General features: G+C 42.6%; 1 protein-coding gene across 8 annotated transcripts in view; it reads left to right on the top strand.

Annotated features, from left to right (window-relative positions):
* The first annotated feature begins 497 nt into the window (after nucleotides 1-497).
* Nucleotides 498-19682, top strand: part of TSC1 (TSC complex subunit 1) — a 50925-nt gene continuing 31740 nt past the window's right edge. The window contains exons 1-6 of one of the 8 annotated variants that reach the window (XM_036913456.2): nucleotides 498-794; nucleotides 8538-8689; nucleotides 10371-10433; nucleotides 16710-16895; nucleotides 18051-18154; nucleotides 19216-19368. In XM_036913456.2, coding sequence (XP_036769351.2) covers nucleotides 16790-16895; nucleotides 18051-18154; nucleotides 19216-19368 — 363 coding nt within the window. In that variant the 5' untranslated portion in view covers nucleotides 498-794; nucleotides 8538-8689; nucleotides 10371-10433; nucleotides 16710-16789. The remainder of the gene's footprint in view (nucleotides 795-8537; nucleotides 8690-10370; nucleotides 10434-16709; nucleotides 16896-18050; nucleotides 18155-19215; nucleotides 19369-19682) is intronic. The other 7 variants (XM_036913451.2, XM_036913449.2, XM_036913453.2 and 4 more) reach the window with 7 other exon arrangements.

Genomic DNA, 19682 nt, shown 5'->3' with positions numbered 1-19682 from the left:
TGCTCTGATAAGGGTGGCTTTCCATAAACGTCGTGACCAGGTCCCAAGCGTCAGCAACCAGCGGGCAGAAGCCTGTGTGGTTCTTCGAGGTTCCAGACGGGGGCTTTTGCACATGCTCTGCAAAGGAAAGACGGTTGCCCTGCTGCAGCTTCTCCTTCCTTCCCTAGGCGAGCTGCCCTCCTCGAAGGCTCCAAAGCACAGCCTTTGCGGGTCCCGGCGGCGTTCTGGGAACCGGGATCGCAGCTCCGTGGCCGGGCACAGAGGGACCCCGGGGGCCGCCACCGCGTCTGCACCGGCATAAGCCGTCCTGGGCAGGCAGGAGGCCCCCACCACACCCAGCCCGGCGAGCTTGTTTACGCCTCTAGCCGGGCCCCGCCCGCCCCGCCCACGTGACCGCCCCGCCCCCTCCCTCGCTCGCGTGGCTCCGCCCGCCACGCCGGCCCTTCTTTTCGCCTCCCTCTGAGTCACAAGATCTCTCAGCGGTCTCCTTTCGGGATTCTTCCGCCCGTCCCCGCCCCCTTGTCTTACAAACGCTCCTCGGTTCTTTCTACACTGGTTCGCGTCCTCAGGAATGAGCAGAACGGCATCTTCCGTCCAACGGGGCTGTCAACCGTGGTCGTCTGTCACTGAGCTCGGTGGAGAGACGAGACACAGCTGGGGACTTATTTTCGTGGCGGAGGTCGCAGTCGGCTGTGGACATTTCACCGCGGGGGAGGTGCTGTACGTCCAAGATGGCGGCGCCCTGTAGGCTGGAGGAGCTGTGAGGTAAACAGCTGAGAGGGAGGAGACGTTGGGTGAGTACGGGGGTGTCGCCCCTGCCTTTTCATGGGGGCCTCCCGGGGCGGCCCCGGCACCACTACCCCAGTCTGGGAAGCCCTGGGGGGCTGGGGCAAGGGGCTCACTTGTTGGGGAGGGGACCCCGGGAAGGGGGATTCGGAGGGCTTCCCCTCCTCTTATTACGCGCTGTCTCCGGCGGGGCCCAGCAGGGCTGGCGGGTCCCTGGGGAGGAGAAGCGAGCCGGGCTGGCACTTCGCCCCTCCCTGGCGGCTGAGGGGACGGCTGCACCCCAGGCCGCGGTACAGGGGACAGGGGTGAGGTGGGCCCCTTCGCCAGCCACTCACTCAATGGGGTGACAGGTTCACGCGAGGTGCGGAGAACAGGGGAGCGACCCTCGGCCGGAGGGGAAGGGCCGAGGTGAGGCTGGTCCCAGGGCTTGTTGAGGGGGGTCGCGGTGGAGGGGACAATGAATGGAGGCTGCCTGTGGGCATCAAGGGCTCTCCTGGAGTCGGTCTTCGCTGAAATTCACATGACTGGAGTGCCTCGCTCCGGGTGTGCTTGTGGGTGTTTAATTGACGGTGAAAGACAGTTATCTTAAAGTCCGCAGAGGTGCTTCTTAAGAGACAGCTATTTGCAGAGCCACTCCTAGACGCTCATTCATTCATTTGAGGAACTGGCGGATGAAGAGCCTGCAAAGAGACCTTTTAGAATTAAGCTCTTTTCTGTTTCCTGTTAAAGAGTTTTGCTTCGTGTGTTTTGGATTTGGGGTGGGGAGGTTGAGAAGGGGTCCCCCTAACTAATAACCACAGCTCATACTTATGGAATGCTCACTATGAAAACGTCGTGTAGTCACCATCTCCTTTAGTCCTCTCACGACAAAGGAAAGAGGCAGCCAGTTAATACTTCTGCGTCTCACATGAAGTAACTGAGGTCCAGAGAGATTAGGGTTATCTGCCCAAGGTCACACCTCTGCGATTATTTCAGCCAAGACTGGAACTGGGGTCTCACTGATTCCAAGACTATGCTCCCGTCGTCATTTTTACTCATATGACTCATTTACCTGTTTTTTGATCAAAGCTAGCCTGTCATTCTAATTAAGTGATTAGAATGAATCAGTTGGCCAAGGTGTGTGCTCAAGTGCTCTTGTGTGTGTTTAATTCTGAAGAGGGCTGCATTTGCTATCTACCTTAGCTTTTGTTTGGGATGGCACTGTTATGCCTGTGAACGCGTTAGTCTAAATTAGGCTGGGAAGTATTTGTTGTGTTTATAAAACGGATGCATTTACTACAGAAAGAAGTCCTGCTAAAATCCTTGTTGGATTTTTTTTTTTAATAGAAAGCATAGAAACAGCCCTTCACTTTACACAGAGTGAGCTGTAAAAGCACTAAAATAGAATAATACTCTTCTGAGATACTTTGATTTATAATTTTGGGATCAACTTGGAGTCAACTACATTCAAACATGCTGGCAAAATGGAGCTGTAAATTCCAAGAAGCATTATAAAACCCAATCTTCTGGGAGTCCTTGATTTACTGAGCAACCCCCTGTGATTTTTAAGTTGAACATTCCTGAGTAAACCTGGAATATGCAAATGTGAAAGCTGATTTAGGGTTGTGTAGGGAAATGTACCTTTAACAGTCATGCATCAGGAAAATGAGGCTCCTCAGAAACAGTGAAATATTTTTTGCTATTGCCCTGGGGAGCTGCAGAATCTTTCTCTAACCACCTGGTGTAAACTTAAGGGGTATTTATAGAAGACGTAAATGGAAAATACCCTTTCACTAAAGTTAATATCTTACCCAAAACACTCTTACATCACGTGCCTGGAAGGGCAGATGATGTAAGCTTTCTTTGCTTCATGCATTTACTGGTGTCATAAAAACTTGGTATGTTCCTAAATTCCTATTTGATTCCTAGGTGGCTACAAGCCTTGTTTCCGTTAAATTGGAGTTTCTCAAATCCTGTGACTCAGTTGTCTTCTTACTCACAGGGTTAAGAGCAAACAGTGCTACTGTTGTGGTGTAATGTGATGCCCTCTGCATGCCTGGTTTCATTTGTGAGATGAAACTGAATAGTCTTACTGGGACGAGTCAAATACTTGTGTACGTGATGTTTAAAAAATAATGGGATTGCCAGAAATGAGATTTCAAACAGTAGTCTTCATCAGAAACTGCATGCACAGATGTCAGGACCAAGAGTAGGTAGATGTACATACTTGGTCTTTTGAGGACACCTTGGAAATGTATTTTGGAAGAAGTTATAGATGATTCTGATATGCACCAGAGCCTGAGGACCAGTGGCTTAAAGTATCATTTTGGCTATTTTTAAAACTTTATATTTTATTGCAGAGGCATTTCTTAAAATAGCTTCTAACCTCTGGTGTGTGTAGTGGTGGGTGAGTTTTGGCCTCTGAATTACAGCTGACTTGATCTTATAGCTCTACTTTCCAAGTTTGTTCGGGTACAGGTATGTTCTTTTCTGGGTGCCAGGACCATACTGGACTAAAATTAGCTTTTCCTGGAATTAATTGGATATTCTTGGATGCAGATGAGCCACACACAGCAATACATCAATAATTGCAAACTTTTTAAAAAGTAAAATAGCTTTCAACTTTTGACAGGTCACTTAAACTCTCAGATTCAGTTTCTGCATCTGGGAAATAAGAGCTGGGTTGTAAATTAGAGTATTTCTATGTCTAAACTGATTTAAAGTTATCCTGGGGCTTCAGTTAAACATTCTGACTAAACTGACTGAATCAAAGTGTTAATGGCTTAATAAACTAAGCAAATTGGTGACTTTGATGACTTGTTTATCCTTCCCTTTGAATCACAATATTTTTTAAAAGGTAATTCCCCATAAGTTCCTCTTATTTATTTTTTTATTAGAGTATCACTGTTGTACAATCTTATGTTGGTTTCAAATAACACAGTGGTTCAGCATTTACCCATATTATCAAGTTCTCACCCCCTCCAGTGTTGATCATAGTAAGATGTTACAGAATCATTAACCGTGGTAACAACCACTAGTTCCTTCTCAGTGTCTGTGAGTCTGCTGCTGTTTTGTTTCTTCGGTTTTGCTTTGTTTTTATACTCCACAAATAAGTGAAATCATTTGGTATTTGTCTTTCTGCACCTGGCTTATTTCACTGAGCATAGTACCTTCTAGGTCCATCCATGTTGTTGCAAATGGCAGGATTTCTTTTCTTTTTGTGGCTGAATAATATTCCATTGTGTATATGTATCACCTCTTCTTTATCCATTCATCTACTGATGACACTTAGGTTGCTTCTATATTTGGCTATAGCAAATAGTGCTGCGATAAACATAGAGGTGCATATATCTTTTCAAATCAGGGGTCTTGTTTTCTTCAGGTAAATTCCTAGAAGTGGAATTCCTGGGTCAAATGGTATTTCTGTTTTTAGTTTTTTTTGAGGAACCTCCATATTGCTTTCCACAATGGTTGCATCAATTTACGTTCCCACGAACAGTGTAGGAGGGTGCCCATTTCTCTGCATTGCCAGCATTTGTTATTTCTTGACTTTTGGATAGTGGCCATCCTAACTGGTGTGAGGTGATATCTCATTGTGGTTTTGATTTGCATTTCCCTGATGATTAGCTGTGTGAAGCATCTTTTCATGTGCCTGTTGACCATCTGTATTTCTTTTTTGGAGAAGTGTCTGTTTCAGGTCCTCTGCCCATTGTTTAATAGGGTTATTTGTTTTTTGGGTGTTGAAGCTTTTGAGTTCTTTATATATTTTGGATGTTAACCCCTTATCAGATAAATTGTTTACGAATATATTCTCCTATACTGTAGGATGCCTTTCTGTCTGCTGATGGTGTCCTTTGCTGTACAGAAGCTTTTTAGTTTGATGTCCCATTTGATCATTTTTTTATTTTGTTTCCCTTGCCTGATGAGATGTGTCCAGGAAAAAGGTTGCTCATGTTTATTTTCAAGAAATATTTGCCTGTTTTCTCCTAAGTTCCTCATATTATTAATCTCCTTGAGAGATTAGTTTTATTTGTATTAGTTTTTGTCATTTAAGTAGCTGCAGTATGAAAGAAAATTAATACTCAATAGCATTCAAACCTGTAGCTTTTTGCTTTAAGAAGAAAAAATATGTATTTGTATACATATATATAACTAATATATACTCAAACACTATTTTTCCCTCAGTGTTTAATATCATTTACTTTGCATGAAATACTCATTTTTTTCCTGTTTAAATTAGTCTGAAAGAGGTCTGCTGTCAGCAATTTGAGATTATTCTTTTTCTGATGTGTTTTTTAAGCCTATAATTACCAGCAATTAGTATTTAATGTTTAAGGTCTATTTTTGAAGGGGAAAATAAAAAAATCCTGTATATGTCCTTTATATGTATATAAAAGATATTTAATATCAGAACCTTACTGATCTTCCCTTGTGCAGTGCTGACTTGTTCTGTATAGGGAGCTAGCAGAAGGTAACAATACTTTTAAGGTTGAATGAATTTCAGATTGTCATCTAATGAGTAAAGTGCCTTAAAAGGCTAACTTTGATAGAAAACATGGAATGAGAGTTATTAGCCTGGAACTCACAGGTCACTTTCTAAAGTAAAGATTAATGTAGTTGAGGCCATGGAGTATCTGAGGAGCAAGGGGCAGTTTTGCCCTTCTGCACAGGAGGAAGTGGTAAGGAAGAAGAGGTGTAGTGACCTTAGTGTCTGCAAGTACTAAGACCCGTGCTACTCGGAGTTTACTTTGAATAGTTCACAGAGCATGTAACAAACGTAAATGTATTGATTTTAAGTTACAAAATAGTTTTATCAATGTTTCAAGTGTAAGTTGTTAAATAGACTGCTAAGCCTTATGTACCCAGCAGTACATTTTGTTTAGTAGTAGTATTGTTACAATAAGGTTTATACTTGCTGAGTACTGATGTGCCAAACACTGTGCTGAATATTTTATATGCGCGATCCCCTTAGGTTTTCCCACAGCCTTAAGAGACAGGATAGGGAGGTAAGGAAGCTGAGGCCCAGGGTCACTTACTCAGTGGCCGAGGTGGGACTTGAGCTGTGTTGGTTGGTTCCAGAGCCCAAACATTCTGTCCTTCACTGTGATAAGCTGATTGCTAATCTTGTAATAGGTCAATGGTTCTTACCTTTTTGGAGACCTCAGTTCCTCTCCGAAAATCTGTGGGAAATTATGGATCAAATACCCTACCCCTTCCTGTCCCACCATCACCATGAAAATTAATTCAGATCTGAAATTTTGGATATAGCTTCAGGGACTGTATGGACTCAGCTCTAAGCCCACCGGATCATTCTAGATAGATTAATGCTCTTAAAAATGGGGCTTTATTAAAAACAATCTTTTTTTCTTAAACCAAATAGGTAGGAAAGCCCCAAGTCTTTTAAAGATGGACCTATGTACTGTTTATATTATAAATCACTTTGTTAAACTTTTATATGGAAAGATTCTTTACACTTCAATGGGAATTCAACCTTAGGTGCCACATTAAGAAAACAAGAAGTAGAGAAGTGAGGTATGTCCCTTGCCAAATGCTTGTCGGGCTTGGTTTCAGCCTGCACTGGTACCTTTAGCACCTGGCAGAAGTCCATTGGGCTTTTTTCCAAGGCTTATGTACTTTATTTTTTTTAGCTTTGAACCTCGAAGTATGTATTAATATATATAAGCATAAATTTTTAATATTTCTTGCCTTTATCCTTTTTCCCAGGCCAGTGAGTCTCAGCCTTACTTAGGCAGGCATCGGAATTACCTAAAAGACCCCACCCTCATAGTTTCTGATTCAGAGGTCTTGGGAAAGACCCAAGAAGTTGCATTTCTAACAAATCCCCAGGTGATGCTGATGTGAGGACCACATTTGAAAACCAATGTCCTAGACTATCAACCTCTGTGCCCTTTTTTCCCCAGTATGTATCTATTGTAGTCCTGTGAACTTGAAACCCAAAGAAATCATAGTCTGCTCAGATTTCTTGTAGGGGGAGCTCTGTATAGTGACTTTTTGAAACATACATAGTATCTCTCTGGCCTCTATTTTCTTGGTAAATGATTTTGTTCATGCTAATAGAAGACCAACATATAAGGAACATTATTTATAGAAGAGAGATTGCTTACCAAAGCCAAGCTCTGTCCCTACAAGCAGGCATGTTACTAGAGGATCCATCTTTGAAATAGACTTTAAGCTTCAGCAGATTGTCCTTCAAGGTCCCTGTTGGCAAAAGTTCTGAATGGAGAACCTGAAGCGCTCTTGCCGCAGATTAAGTGACCTTGAGAGGGACTACAGCCGCTGAGCCTGTTTACATGACTACACAACTTGGCAGGTTTTGCCTTCAGCTCTTTTACTCTCACATAGGAAGTAGTATTTCCTATCCCTTCTCTTTCCTTCTGTGCGTCAGTAGAAAGAGGGAACTGGAACTAGTATCTTACCTTCTTGGATGCATTTGTGCTAATGACAACTTTGTTCACTTGATAGAACATCACTATAAGAAATCACCTGAGAGTTGCTGAGCCGGAGTTGAACGTAGCAATGCAATAGTGTATTATTAGCATACTGTAAATATCTGTGTTAGCATAAGGTTTCTGCTCTGTCTGTACTTGGTCATAAAATAGCCCTCTGTGACTGAACCTGTATCTGAATTGTCTTGATTTCTTTAGATTAAAAACCTGAGTATAGCAAACAAGTTATAGTGAGAAGACATCTGCCTTCATTTACACCCATGGTTGTATTTTCACATCATAGACACGTGTGCACAAAATTATCTTAGGCATTATGATATACAGTTTCCTTTTATATGTGATTTCCAGTTTTGAGGAGTCCTAGGGAGTAGAGGGCCACACACAGCACTGGTTTTCTGAAAGTCTGAATATTCAACTGATATTTTCAGATAAAACACTTTCTAAAGGCATTTTAGGTACCTGCCACTAGTATTTCATAAAGATATATATAGCTCTTAGCTCTCTCACACCTTATAATGCATCTCTTGTCTAGGGTAGAAATATGTGAAAAAATCTGCTCGGGCCCTGGTAGTGACAGCTATCCCCGGCTTCTAGGCTGGAGTTGGTGTGTGATCCTAGGTACATAAACCATCTACCTGTGAACACCTCAAGAATGAGATTAATTATGGGGAATTGTGAACATAAGTGACATATGCTCTTTTTAATCTCAAAATACTAAAGCACCAAGTCCTCATCTTCACCCTCAAACCTTTCCCTTGTTTTTCCTCAGAAAGATTGCTTGTGGAAGTATACTTACAATGTTGCTTTTAGGTGAGATTGGGTCAGATATCAAAGAGGCAAATCTAGTTGATGACTTTTGAAGATGAGACCATGGATTGCCCCTGTTGTGTTCTGACAGATGTTTCCATGCACACCCCTTAGGGGTACACATCTTCAGGGGTGAGAGGTCTTCTCCATTCTTTACTTCTGACCAGGAAGTTCACAGAGCCCATCTCACTTTACTTGCCTGAATGATTTTACCTAACAGTACCTCCATAAGGCAGGACTTAAGTATAAATGAATAAGTAAATAAACACTTGAAAATACAGATAATGGCAGGTAGCCTTTGACATGCCAACTCTAAATTGATGCTGACCATTACTATTTTTTAGCATAGTGATAACAAGTTAAGAAGTCTTCATGTTGAGCATTGGACAAAATCCATGCTAGTTTCCTCTGCCAGTGCCTTCATCTAGGACAGTGACCATGGCTGGGCAGGCTACAGGATCTCATCTTGTGTATCTCCTAATTTTACCCTTGCCTTAGATGCGCCTCTTCAGGTAAAAGATCCACGGGAATTGATTGCAGGAGGAAGGCAGTATGACTCACTGGATTAACATCTGGTTTAAAGATTCTGAAGTTTGGAGACTCCTGTGTTTTCTTTCTCCCTCTCTGTTGGGTTGCATGACTGTGGCCAGGTGAGCGCTCTCTGTCTGAATGGTTTGGTTGGCCCTTCTGCAAGGCCAGCCTGCCTTCCAGTACTGTGCACACACTTGCAGTAGGCCCCTCACGACTACTGGTGTTTAATGCAAAGAATGTGCACCACAGAAAATAGAATTACCCTGTCATCTGGAGCAAGGGATTTTAATTGTTCGGGAGTTGCTCAGTCCAGTAGTTCGACTTTGACCATGATTGTATATTGAAAGGCTTATTTCCAGGCTTTTCCATGCTCAGTGTAATTAGGTGTATATACTGTATGAGACTCAGCCTTTAACTCTATTCGACCTGGAATGGCTACCAAAGAAGTTGATGAAATTTTTGCTGAGCTCAACAGGGTGTATTTACCTCTTGTGTGCCAGACACTGAAATAGGCTCTGGGTGTCCATTGGTGGACCAAACCAATGGACCCTGTCCTCATGGAGCTTACAGTCCAGTGATCAGACTGTACCTAAATATAGCTGGAAGGGCCCACATTTTAAAAGCAAACGAATGTAACTATGTATACTCATATTTAACGTGGTTATTTAGCATGAGATAATTTAGACAGGAAGTAAGGTAAAAAGGGGGAAGAAAGAGAAGTGAGAGCTGTTCACAAATATTTGACACTTGTCATGCAGAAGGATTTGATTAAGCTTTTGCTGTTTTGAAGGCAGAGCTCAGCTTTGAACATTTAAGAAATAGTTTAACTCCTAGTCACGTGGTCAACAAGAGCAACACTGGTAGCTGCCAGAGGTACAGTACTGAATAAGTTGCTCTCTCTCCCCGGACGTAATTTCTCTTCTGGTGAGGGAGATATGATCAGGAACTAATTACACCTATTTAATTGGGTTGCAGTAAGTGACACAAAGAAGTAGAGGCTGCTCAGAGTATCTAGCAGGGGACCTGACCTAGTCTGGGGCATGAGAATGGAGAGAAGTAAAGGCGTCTCTGATGAAGCAAAGTTGAAGCTGAGATTTTAAGGGTGAATACTTAGCTTGGGAGGGGCAGGGGTGGAGTCTGTCAGGGACAGAGACAGCATGTCATGGTGAGGGACTGCGAGGCCAGTGGGGCCAGGTCGGTGTAGGTAGGAGGGGAGTCGGGTGGGTGCAGAGGTGCTGCCGGCCACTGGGTGCTTTGTGCCCATCCCTGTTCCTCTCTTGGAGCTTGTCCCCCAGGGGTCCCTGTGTGATTCCTCTGTGCCACACACTGCGCGCAGGGTTCTGGAGGCATCGCCTCATTGAATCCCTACACAGCCTCCTGAGGCAGAGGCTGCTTTTCTCACTTTACAGATGAGGTGACTTAAGGCGAGATGTTAGAGACCTAAGATAAGATAAATAGCCAAAAATTACCACAGCTGATAAGTGGCAAGGCTTGGGTTTCAATTCGGAACTCCCTAATTCTAGAGCCTATCCTGTCTGTTTACAGCTCTAAAAACAGACAGTTAACAAAAGGCAGAGATTACAAGTTCAGCACAATGCAAAGAATTTTCCAGCTTTTCAGAAGTGTAGACAGCAAGAGACATGTGTGCCCAATGATTCTGAGGGTTGATCCCAGTGGAAACCGGATGGCCACCTGTCAGGGACAAAGGGGGAAGGAGGTTGACCCAGATGAGCCCTAACTGCCGCTATGTCTGGGACATCACTTCATTGTAACGTTATTATATGTGTGTTTTCCCTGCAGTGACCATGAAAGACACCAGGTTGACAGCACTAGAAACTGAAGTACCAATTGTCCCCAGAACAGGTAAGGTTTAAACTCAGTCCAGTGGTTGGGGGAAGACAGAAGGGAGTACTTCATCTTGTCCATGGTTATACTGGTGCATAGAGGTTTCTTTGCATTCAGGTGGTTTTAGCTCCCTCCTGGACCTGGGCCTTCTGTGGCACGAAGTGATTAGGCAAGTTACCAATGTTTAGTAATTGCTTATTCGGGGCCAGGTGCTGTGTTCAGTGCATTCTCTTTCTTTCACAGCCACACTTGGTGTATCCCCACTTTACAGAGGAGGAACTGGACTCTGAGATGGTACTTATTTTCCTAAGCTTGTGTAGCTAGTATTTGGTGGACTTGTCCACTCAAGTCAGTTCTGTCTGGCAGCAAAATTTGGTTTTAGCCACTACATTAAGTTGAAGCCTGCCTGTTGGAGGAAGTCATTTAACTCGTGCAGAGATTCTCAACCTGGCTGTGCCTTAGAAATCCACTTGGTTCTCTCTAAAAGTAAACCGAATGTACTATCTGTGCCCCACCCCTAACTTGCTCTAGAGTGGGGCCTGGGCATCAGGATTTTGTAAACTCTCAGGTGATTCTAATGTACATCCTGAGATGAGAACCCCTGAGCTAGTGAATTAACATTTACATCTTAACATGGCTCAAGTTATTAATTGTTCTAATTCTTTTTGGGGGATGAATTATGTGCTGTAGTGGTTTCTAGGAATTGGAGGATTCTCCAAGTCCCAGAGTACATCCTTCATAAGTACAGATGCTCTGGCGTTTCTGTGGAAATGAGTTTAGTCTTAGCCACCTGGCTGATCACGGAGCTCTCTTGTTCTGATTTTGAGTTTACTGGTGGGAGTGCCCAGTGCATGCGTGTCTGTGGGAATGGTGTAGGGAAGCCGTCCACATACATGGATAGCTTAATGGGATTCACTTAACGGCTCACAGTGCTTTCCACTTACTGTGCTGTTTGCCTCACCTTACGGCATAGGAATTGTGGAATAAGGGCAGGATTTCTGCCTTAAAGATCAGTGTCAGTTCACAAACAGGGACTTAATACTGTCTAACAGAATGGAAGATGTCTCAGTTTGACTTCTAATTTTCAAATTTTTGAGTGTACTTCACACTGTCCCTATTGTAGAAGTCCCAGAATGTGAACTGGAACCCAGTGTCGAGTGGTTTGTGTTCATATCATTGAGGCCCAAGCTGAATATCACACATCATAAATCTCAAATTTTGTTAAGCATTTTTCAGTACTGTAGTTGTGTTACATTGTAGTAGCCAGATTGTTAAAGTTTGAAATTTTAATGTAGGAAAAACACTTTGTCAGCACTCTCAGCGGCTAGATTGCCCTTGTGGTCAGTGTTCCACCTGTGTGATACCAAATACATGTGCCTCTCCAGCTACTGCATGTAGCCCTGTCACTGACTTTCTGGACCAAAGCAGAATGTAATTCAGAAGAGTTGCTGGTACTTTGTTTTCTAGAAGGAACCTGTACCTGGGATTTATAGCTTGGGCAAGCCTCAAAGATCCTTCATCTTCAGCTGCTAAAAATTGTTGGTAGCCTATAGCAATCATTTGGACAAGCTTTTTGTTTAAATATTTGGCCTCTGTAGACACACAGCTACAAGAAATTGTCTTCCTAAAGCGTATTTGTAAAGTCTGTTTTAAAATTTGATTAGCAAGTACAAAATGTGTTTGGGTACTTCAATTTCTTCGTAACATTGTTTTCTTCATATTCTCTGTTCTTTATGTTTGGCTTGAGGGTGATTTAGCATGGATGTTGTTGACTGTGATTTTGGATTTTTTCATGTTGTAAAATTGAGATGACAAGTTGACATTTTATTTTTAATTCATCCTCATAAGATGTGAGGTATTTCCAAATTTGGCTTTTTCATGAAAGACTGCAGATTATAAGCCTACAAATTAAATGCAGTTCTTACAGATTACTTTGTAATAAATGCAACAAAGTTAGAATTAAAATATTTAATTTGTTATTTTGTCATGTGTTATTAATATTGTTATAAACGTGGCTCAAAGAGTAATAAACATGATTTGTAAAGTTAATCTAGCTAATCTAACCTCTTAATACTTATATCAGTTAATATATTTAACTATTTGAAAGTTTTTGTTTTTGAACAAAAATTCATATTCATCATTACTGACGCTTTAATTTCTATTATAAGTTGCATTTATACTTAGACTGACAGAATTTTAATTTATAAAATACAAAATTTGGATATTACATCTCGAATGTTTTTACTTCTATTTGAAAATGAATGTTCAGATATTAATAGTAATTCTCAATGCACGTCTCGTCTGCATCACTGACATCATGTAGATCAGGTATCCCGGTAATGGCGAGAACAGTGTTTTCGATCACCCACGGTCAAGGATGCCAGAAATGCTGCCAAAGGAGGCGGCTGACTGTTCAGCTTTCAAACCTTGTGACGACCAAGGCCAGAGATTTTGACCAAGCACAGAGACTAAAGTCAAACGTTGGTAAATCCCTGTTTTCCTGCTTGTTGAGGGTATACTGAGTATCTGGTTTGATCAAACCTGATTACCAGATTAGGGTTGCAACTTGCTGTATTCAAAAGGGGTGACTAACAATCCCTCTGTTGCTTTAGATTGGGTGGTCAGGGGAGGCCAGGTGGTATTTTGAACAGAGATCTCAGCCATGTGAGGCTCTGGGAGAAGAGCATTTCGAGGAGGAGGAACATTTCATCTCAAAGCCCTTGAGCAAGAACCTGTTTTCCTGGGTTCTAGAAGACCAAGATTAGAGCAGGGGGATGAAGAGGCCCCATGGTGTGAAATGGAGGCCGAGGAGTGGGGTGTTTGTAACTGGCTGAACCGTGGGAGCCCTGTCAACCACTCGTGAGGTTGATTCTTATTAGCTCCATGGGGAGCCATTGGATGATAAACAGGAGTGACAGATTCTGATTTCCTTATTTCAGAGTGTCTCTTTGTTGTTTGGTGGCAAGTGAATGTATGGGAGCAGGAGTACAGGCAGGGAGAGGATGAGGGGGGCCACCCCATGCCTCCTGGGGAGATGAGGGGACCTTGGACTGGATGGCAGCAAAATCAGTGGGTTTGTTGATGGATTGAGTGTGAGGGTGAGAATGGTGGAGAGTCCAGGATATTTAGACTGATGGCCATGTCTTTATCAAGATCCCGAAGACTGGCAGAATGACAGGTTTTGGGGAGGGGAGTGGGCGTTGAATGTTATGGCTCCTTAGAATAAATAGTGTCACTCTACTGTGGCATGTGGCCACTAAAGAAAATATTGAACTTAATGGAATGTTGCTGTGGCATGTAGGATACAGAAATATATTAATCAGGATAATGACTTTCAGCTTCTCCTGTTTCCTACTGTCTGTACTTGGTCACCTCCAAGATGGAAGAGAGACTTTTACAGTTGTGAGTGGGTGCTTCATGCGTCTGTGGTGCTAACCTGTAAGCGGCTTTTCCCAGTCAGTCTTCCATAGGCTGTGAAGTGTGTTTAATGTGTGTGCGTCTCACCCACCACCACCACGTCCAGGCAGGGCTGGTCCCTCCCCTCCTTTGTACACCCACTGACCCATGTCCGTTTTCTCTCACGCACATGGAATCCCTCATTGCTCTTGCTAAATCTGTCTTCCCTTCTCAGCAGCCCATACTTAACCCCTCAAGATATATTTGAATGAGTTTAATAAGGAGAGAGATTACAATCATGAGACTGATTCCAAAAGCTTATGCTTTAACTCTCATGAGAGCTTTTTAGAATGTAAAAAATTCTTGACTTTAGGGCACTCAAACTAAAGCTCTCACACAAAGCCTAAGATTTATATTTTTTCTGGAGATTAAAAAGTATGATTGAAAGGTAGAATTTTAGGACTAAAGAGAAAAATTTGTTGCCAAAATGTACTATTGTGCTTTAGAATAAAATCTTATATTTGCTTTCCTTAAAGCATTTGGAAAGAGTAGGCTCCAAAAACTAGACTTTGACAACTAAGTTAAATGTACAGATTGGACAAGCCAGTCAGCCCTGACTATTGCCCATTTGACTGGATGGAGCTCCTGCATTTGGAGGAACAGCTCTGACGTTACTATCTTCTGAATACACACAAAAGACAAACTCAGAGTCTCAGTAGACTGAGACTGGTTAAGAAGCAGCTTTACTGGAACAAAACCAAATTCAGGGACAAAATACTTTTAAATCTGAGAATCATTTGTGGTTTACCTGAAGTACAAATGAATGTGGGGGCTAGCGAGCTAAATATGCTGTAAGTCAGCTTGAAAGTGGCGGCCCAAAGAGTTTTGCTAGTATTTGTCTTGCCAATGGGTTTCAGCCCCAGGCAAGTTCACTATGGATTCAATGTGACCAAAGAAATGACAGTAGAACGTTCTTGGGGTAAAAGGGTTATATCCAACTTTATTTCCACGGTGGCAGGTCAGTCACTAAAATCTCATTTACTCAGAGCGAGTCTGTATACAGCAAGCCGGTCTCTCCCTCTGGGCCTCTTGGGCCCGCACAGCCGTCCCCTGAGCCTCTGTCCTTGGCGCTGCCACCACTCCAGCTTCTGCTCTGCTCTCCTGCAACCTTGCAGCTGTGCCACCGTGTGGCCCAGAGCACTGGGTGGGGCTCTTTATATAGAGTCAATAGCAACATACTGCCCACACATGTGTGGTGAACTAGCCAACCAGGGCCAGGTGACAATCCTGGCCACAGGAACCTTCATTTTATCCACAGTATTCTTTCTGATAATAGAAAGTACTGCTCAGTGAGTGTTCGTGCCAGGAGTGTGCTGAGTGTGTGCATGCATTATCTCTTTAATCATCTCACAGAGCAGTAGCCCTGACAGGTTGGTGTCACTCACAAATTTAATTTAATTCATCTCATAAAAAGTTGAAATTTGTTTCTGTTTTCAGCTTTGAACTCTTTGACAATAAAATATTAATTGTTGTGGTGTCACATTTCTGAGCCCTTTAAAATTGATGTACTTGTAAGATTTATATTTATAGGTGTGAGCCAGCAACTTCCCTACATCATGATTTGTTATAAAAATGCATTTTGACATTTCAGTTGATTTTCCTGGCTAGTGAACTCCTGATTCACCAAGAGCCAAATCAGTGAGTATCACCAGATTGTAATTAAACAATGTAGATGATAGAAAGTTAATACTTGTCAGTTTCTGGAATCATTGCTTTTTTAAATTTGGCATCCTTGCAGGAAGAGCTTAACTCTTAAGTGGAATTTGTCTTCAGAGTAGTATTTCTCCAACATGGCTCATTTATCACCCATATAAGAATTATCTGGGTGCTAAAATGTAGGTTCCTGAGCCTAAAATTCGGTTCTGGAATGGGTCCAGGAAACTGCATCTCTAACAAGCATCCAAGGTGGTTTTGATGTAGACGAAAGCTTGAGACCTGCTACTTTAGCTTTCTCAGAGACAAGCAAATAGAAAATAAGAATCTATTTTCATATGGCTGCAAATGGCATGTATAATCATTGGCCTGGGAGCTGGGCCATCTACATTCTGCTTTACCATGTGACCAAGGCAAACTCATTTATCCTTTTTGAGTCGATCTTCTCATTTGTTAAATAAGGATGATACCCAGTTTACCTCACAGGGTTGCTGTGAGGATCAAAATCACAAGTTTAATGTCACATTTAAGGGTCTTAGGACTTTGCAGTCAAGCAGATCTGGGTTCAGATTTCAGTCTCCCCTGGTTTTGCCTCTTGCTAGCTTTGTGACCCCAAGCACAAGGCTTGATCTCTGTTTCTCTTCCTATAAAATGGGGACAAAAGAACCAGTCACGTGCACTAGTATGAGGAGTCTATCTGCTTCCCTGTAGCCAGTGGCATTTGAGTGTGTGATAGGTGTCTTGAGGTGAGTGAAAAACAGACCATCCCTGGTTCAAACGAGTCTTGAACTTATGGACTTCCTAACCAGCCATACTTTCAGACCTTGATGGCACTCTCAAAAAGAAAATAGTATCCTTTAAACTCTTCCTCTGAAAATAGTTCACCTACTTTTTAACTTGGTGATTTGAAACATAACCATGGTGTTAGCTAGAACCCAAGGTGGAGTCAGAAGTAAGAGCAGAGGTTCTGAGGGGCATCCATTCTTAGGTTTCTGATTTTTGTACTCCATAGAACTTCTCTTCATAAATTTGCCAAAAAGAATTACCCGTATACCCTAACAGCTTTCAGCAGCACAGTCTGGGCACATGTTTCCCTACACGGAGCATGTTCGTTTGTCTTGCAGGTTGTTTGTGGGGAGAAATGGGGCTCTTTTGTCACACACTATTCATCTTCCTTTTTCTCAGTCTAGTTGTGGCACCCATGAAGAGCATTGAGAGGCTTTAATGCACACCACGGACCCAGCGCAGCACATCTGTGTAAGAGAATGGCCCAACAAGCGAATATCGGGGAGCTCCTCTCCATGCTGGATTCCCCCGTGCTGAGTGTGCGTGACGATGTAACAGCTGTCTTTAAAGAGAACCTCAGTTCTGGTGAGCAAAATTGGATCCTTTTAGGTTACCTGCTAATCGAAGAGACTGACCTAGAAGGGACTAGAATCCTATTGATAAATTTGGTTTTCATCCTACAAAGAGCGTCTCTGAAACCAAGGAAGAGCTTACATGGTGGATTTACTCTGTGTGTTTTAAACTTTTAGTCAGGGAAATGTTCCAGATACACACAGACCTCTACGTAATGAATCCTGTGGACCCAGCTTCAGAGTTTCTGCCCTTCTTGCGTCATCTTACCTCCCTGACTTCCCTGCCCAAGTATTTTAAAGCAAACACCCCAGATACATTATTTCCTCTGTAAACCATATGTGTGATTTTTCATATGAAAAATGCTTAATATATCTTTAATGAGAGAAATACAAATTTAAACAGTACCTCTTTTTGCCTACCAGGTTGGCAGAAATCAAATATTGATCATGGAAGTGGGCACTATTAGAAGAGCAAATTGGTGCTTAGCCTTTTTGGAAGTATCTGTCATCATTTTAAAAGCACGTACCATTTATCCCACTTAAAAGAATCTGTGTTTCTGTATAGCCTTGAATGAAATACATGAAAAATTGGAAAAGCCCAAGCATCCTTTAATAGGTGGTGAATGTTGAGTTATATGTAGAGCCACGCAGCAGAACACTAGGCCCATGAAGAGAGCGCAGCAGGACACAGGGGCTGGCATCGGAAGGTGTCTGCAGTGCCTCGGTACATACACATACTCAGACTGGGTGTCTGTGGACGTGTGTGCCTGTGTGAGTGAATGTGTGTGAGATGACACAGGTAGGAACAGGTTTGAGAGGACATATTCCAGGCTTGAGGATGTTTGTTTCTGAAGAGTGGGTTGGGAGGCAGGTGGTGAGGAGGACTTTCACTTTTATGTACATTCATATAATCTGAATTATTAGTAACAGACATGGATTTTTTAATAATTAAAAAAGCAATAAAAGAAGTTAGCATTTCATGTGCTCTTATGGATATTTAGGCAGATAAACTTGGTATTATCCTATCTTTAAATCTAAATTAAGGAGGCAGAAATACAATGCATAATACAACTTTGGGTACCATATAAAAACTATTTTCTGGATGTTGTGACAGGCAATGATTTGACATAAATTTAGAATGTTAATGAACTGCCTTTTCTTTCCTTAGATCGTGGTCCAATGCTTGTAAACACCTTGGTGGATTATTACCTGGAAACCAGTTCTCAGCCTGTCCTGCACATCCTGACGACCTTGCAAGAACCACATGATAAGGTGACTACTGGGATGCAACAGTAGAGTGTTTGGTGCACTTCCTATGTGTCATGCGACAGTTTCTATGCAAACCCATTGTGCAGCCTGTTGGAGCTTACTCCTCCGGCTTCTGTGTGCCATGGATGATATTGTACTCAGATTATAACAACGTATAAAAATAATTTGCAGGACCTGTTTACTGAACTTCGCAAAATAAAATATATTTCAGAGGCTTTTTTTTTTTAACATCTTGCTGTTTAAAGAAATCCTGTAATCTTTCTTCTTACAATGATGACTTGATCAATAAGGTGCCCATCTTTAAACCCATGCTTTGAATGGGGGTTGTAGACGTCTGATCAGTACAGGAAAATCTGTAAGTGCAGGCAACATAGTGGGGCTAATTGACGAGTCCTGTTTCCTGGCACCAGGCATGGGGAGGGCTTGTTTGTGTTTTGTTTTTGCTTTTATTTTTGTTGGTGCTAAGCAGCTAAGAAAGAGTTGTAATTGCAGGCGTTGGTGAGTCCTGTGTCTGTAAATGCTGGGGACTCCAGTAGGGTTTGACGGCCTGGCCACTGTGTGCCTGTTGTGGCACATCTTGGTTTTTCTCCCTCTGAGCTGAGTTTTAACTGCTAGACTCCCTGATTTATATTTGGAGCAAACTGTGTAGGCTGGGCTACTGTAGCAATAAGTAGCTGCTTCCAGTTCAGGAGCCCCCGCCACAAAGCTTGGGGCCAGTGGTTATTGTAAGAAGTGGCCCGTTTGTATTTCAGAAAGAGGGCCCGTGAAGGAGTCTCCTCACACTTGCAGACTGTATGATGGAGATCCGTTTTCAGAAATGGCAAACTGGCTCCCTCCTTCAGGCCAAATGCAACAATGTTCTTGCCAATGTGGTTTTAAACATTTTTTTAGTATGTTCTTTACCTGCTTGACATCACAGGGAGACGTGAGGGACCGGAGCACATCACTGCTGCCTCTGTTTGTGCTAACTTCATACATTCATAGGAGGATCTCTCTTGATTCCTTTGATTCCCACCCCCCCAGCCTTATCAAGATATATTTCCCTTGTTCTTTTACATTTTTAGCACCTCTTGGACAAAATGAATGAATGTGTGGGCAAGGCCGCCTCTCGGTTATCCACCCTCTCGTTACTGGGGCACGTCGTAAGGCTGCAGCCATCTTGGAAGCATAAGCTCTCTCACGCACCCCTTTTGCCTTCTTTACTAAAATGTCTCAAGGTACGATGTTTGTAAGGGTTTGAACAAAATGTTTCTGAATATAGTTTCTGACATTTTCAGTAACTTAAAGCAAGCAAGCTAGGTTTTAACTTTGAGTTTTAAACACTTACAGGTATTTGGGTTTTCTTGAATGTCATGTAACCCAGAGTTGGTCCTAAGTAAGTTATCACTGTGATTGTTGAGTATCTGTTGTCCAAGCAAATTTGGTAACATTTTAATCCAGTTGGTTCAACATTACATCATTCCAGCCCTCCCCCATGCCATCATTGTCTGGCCTTCCCTCTGTTACAAACATGCTGGTTTCTTGTCCAAAA

The sequence above is a fragment of the Manis pentadactyla genome, chromosome 3, assembly GCF_030020395.1.
Source record: "Manis pentadactyla isolate mManPen7 chromosome 3, mManPen7.hap1, whole genome shotgun sequence".
NCBI lineage: Eukaryota > Metazoa > Chordata > Mammalia > Pholidota > Manidae > Manis > Manis pentadactyla.
This window is presented reverse-complemented; position numbering and strand designations above follow the sequence as displayed.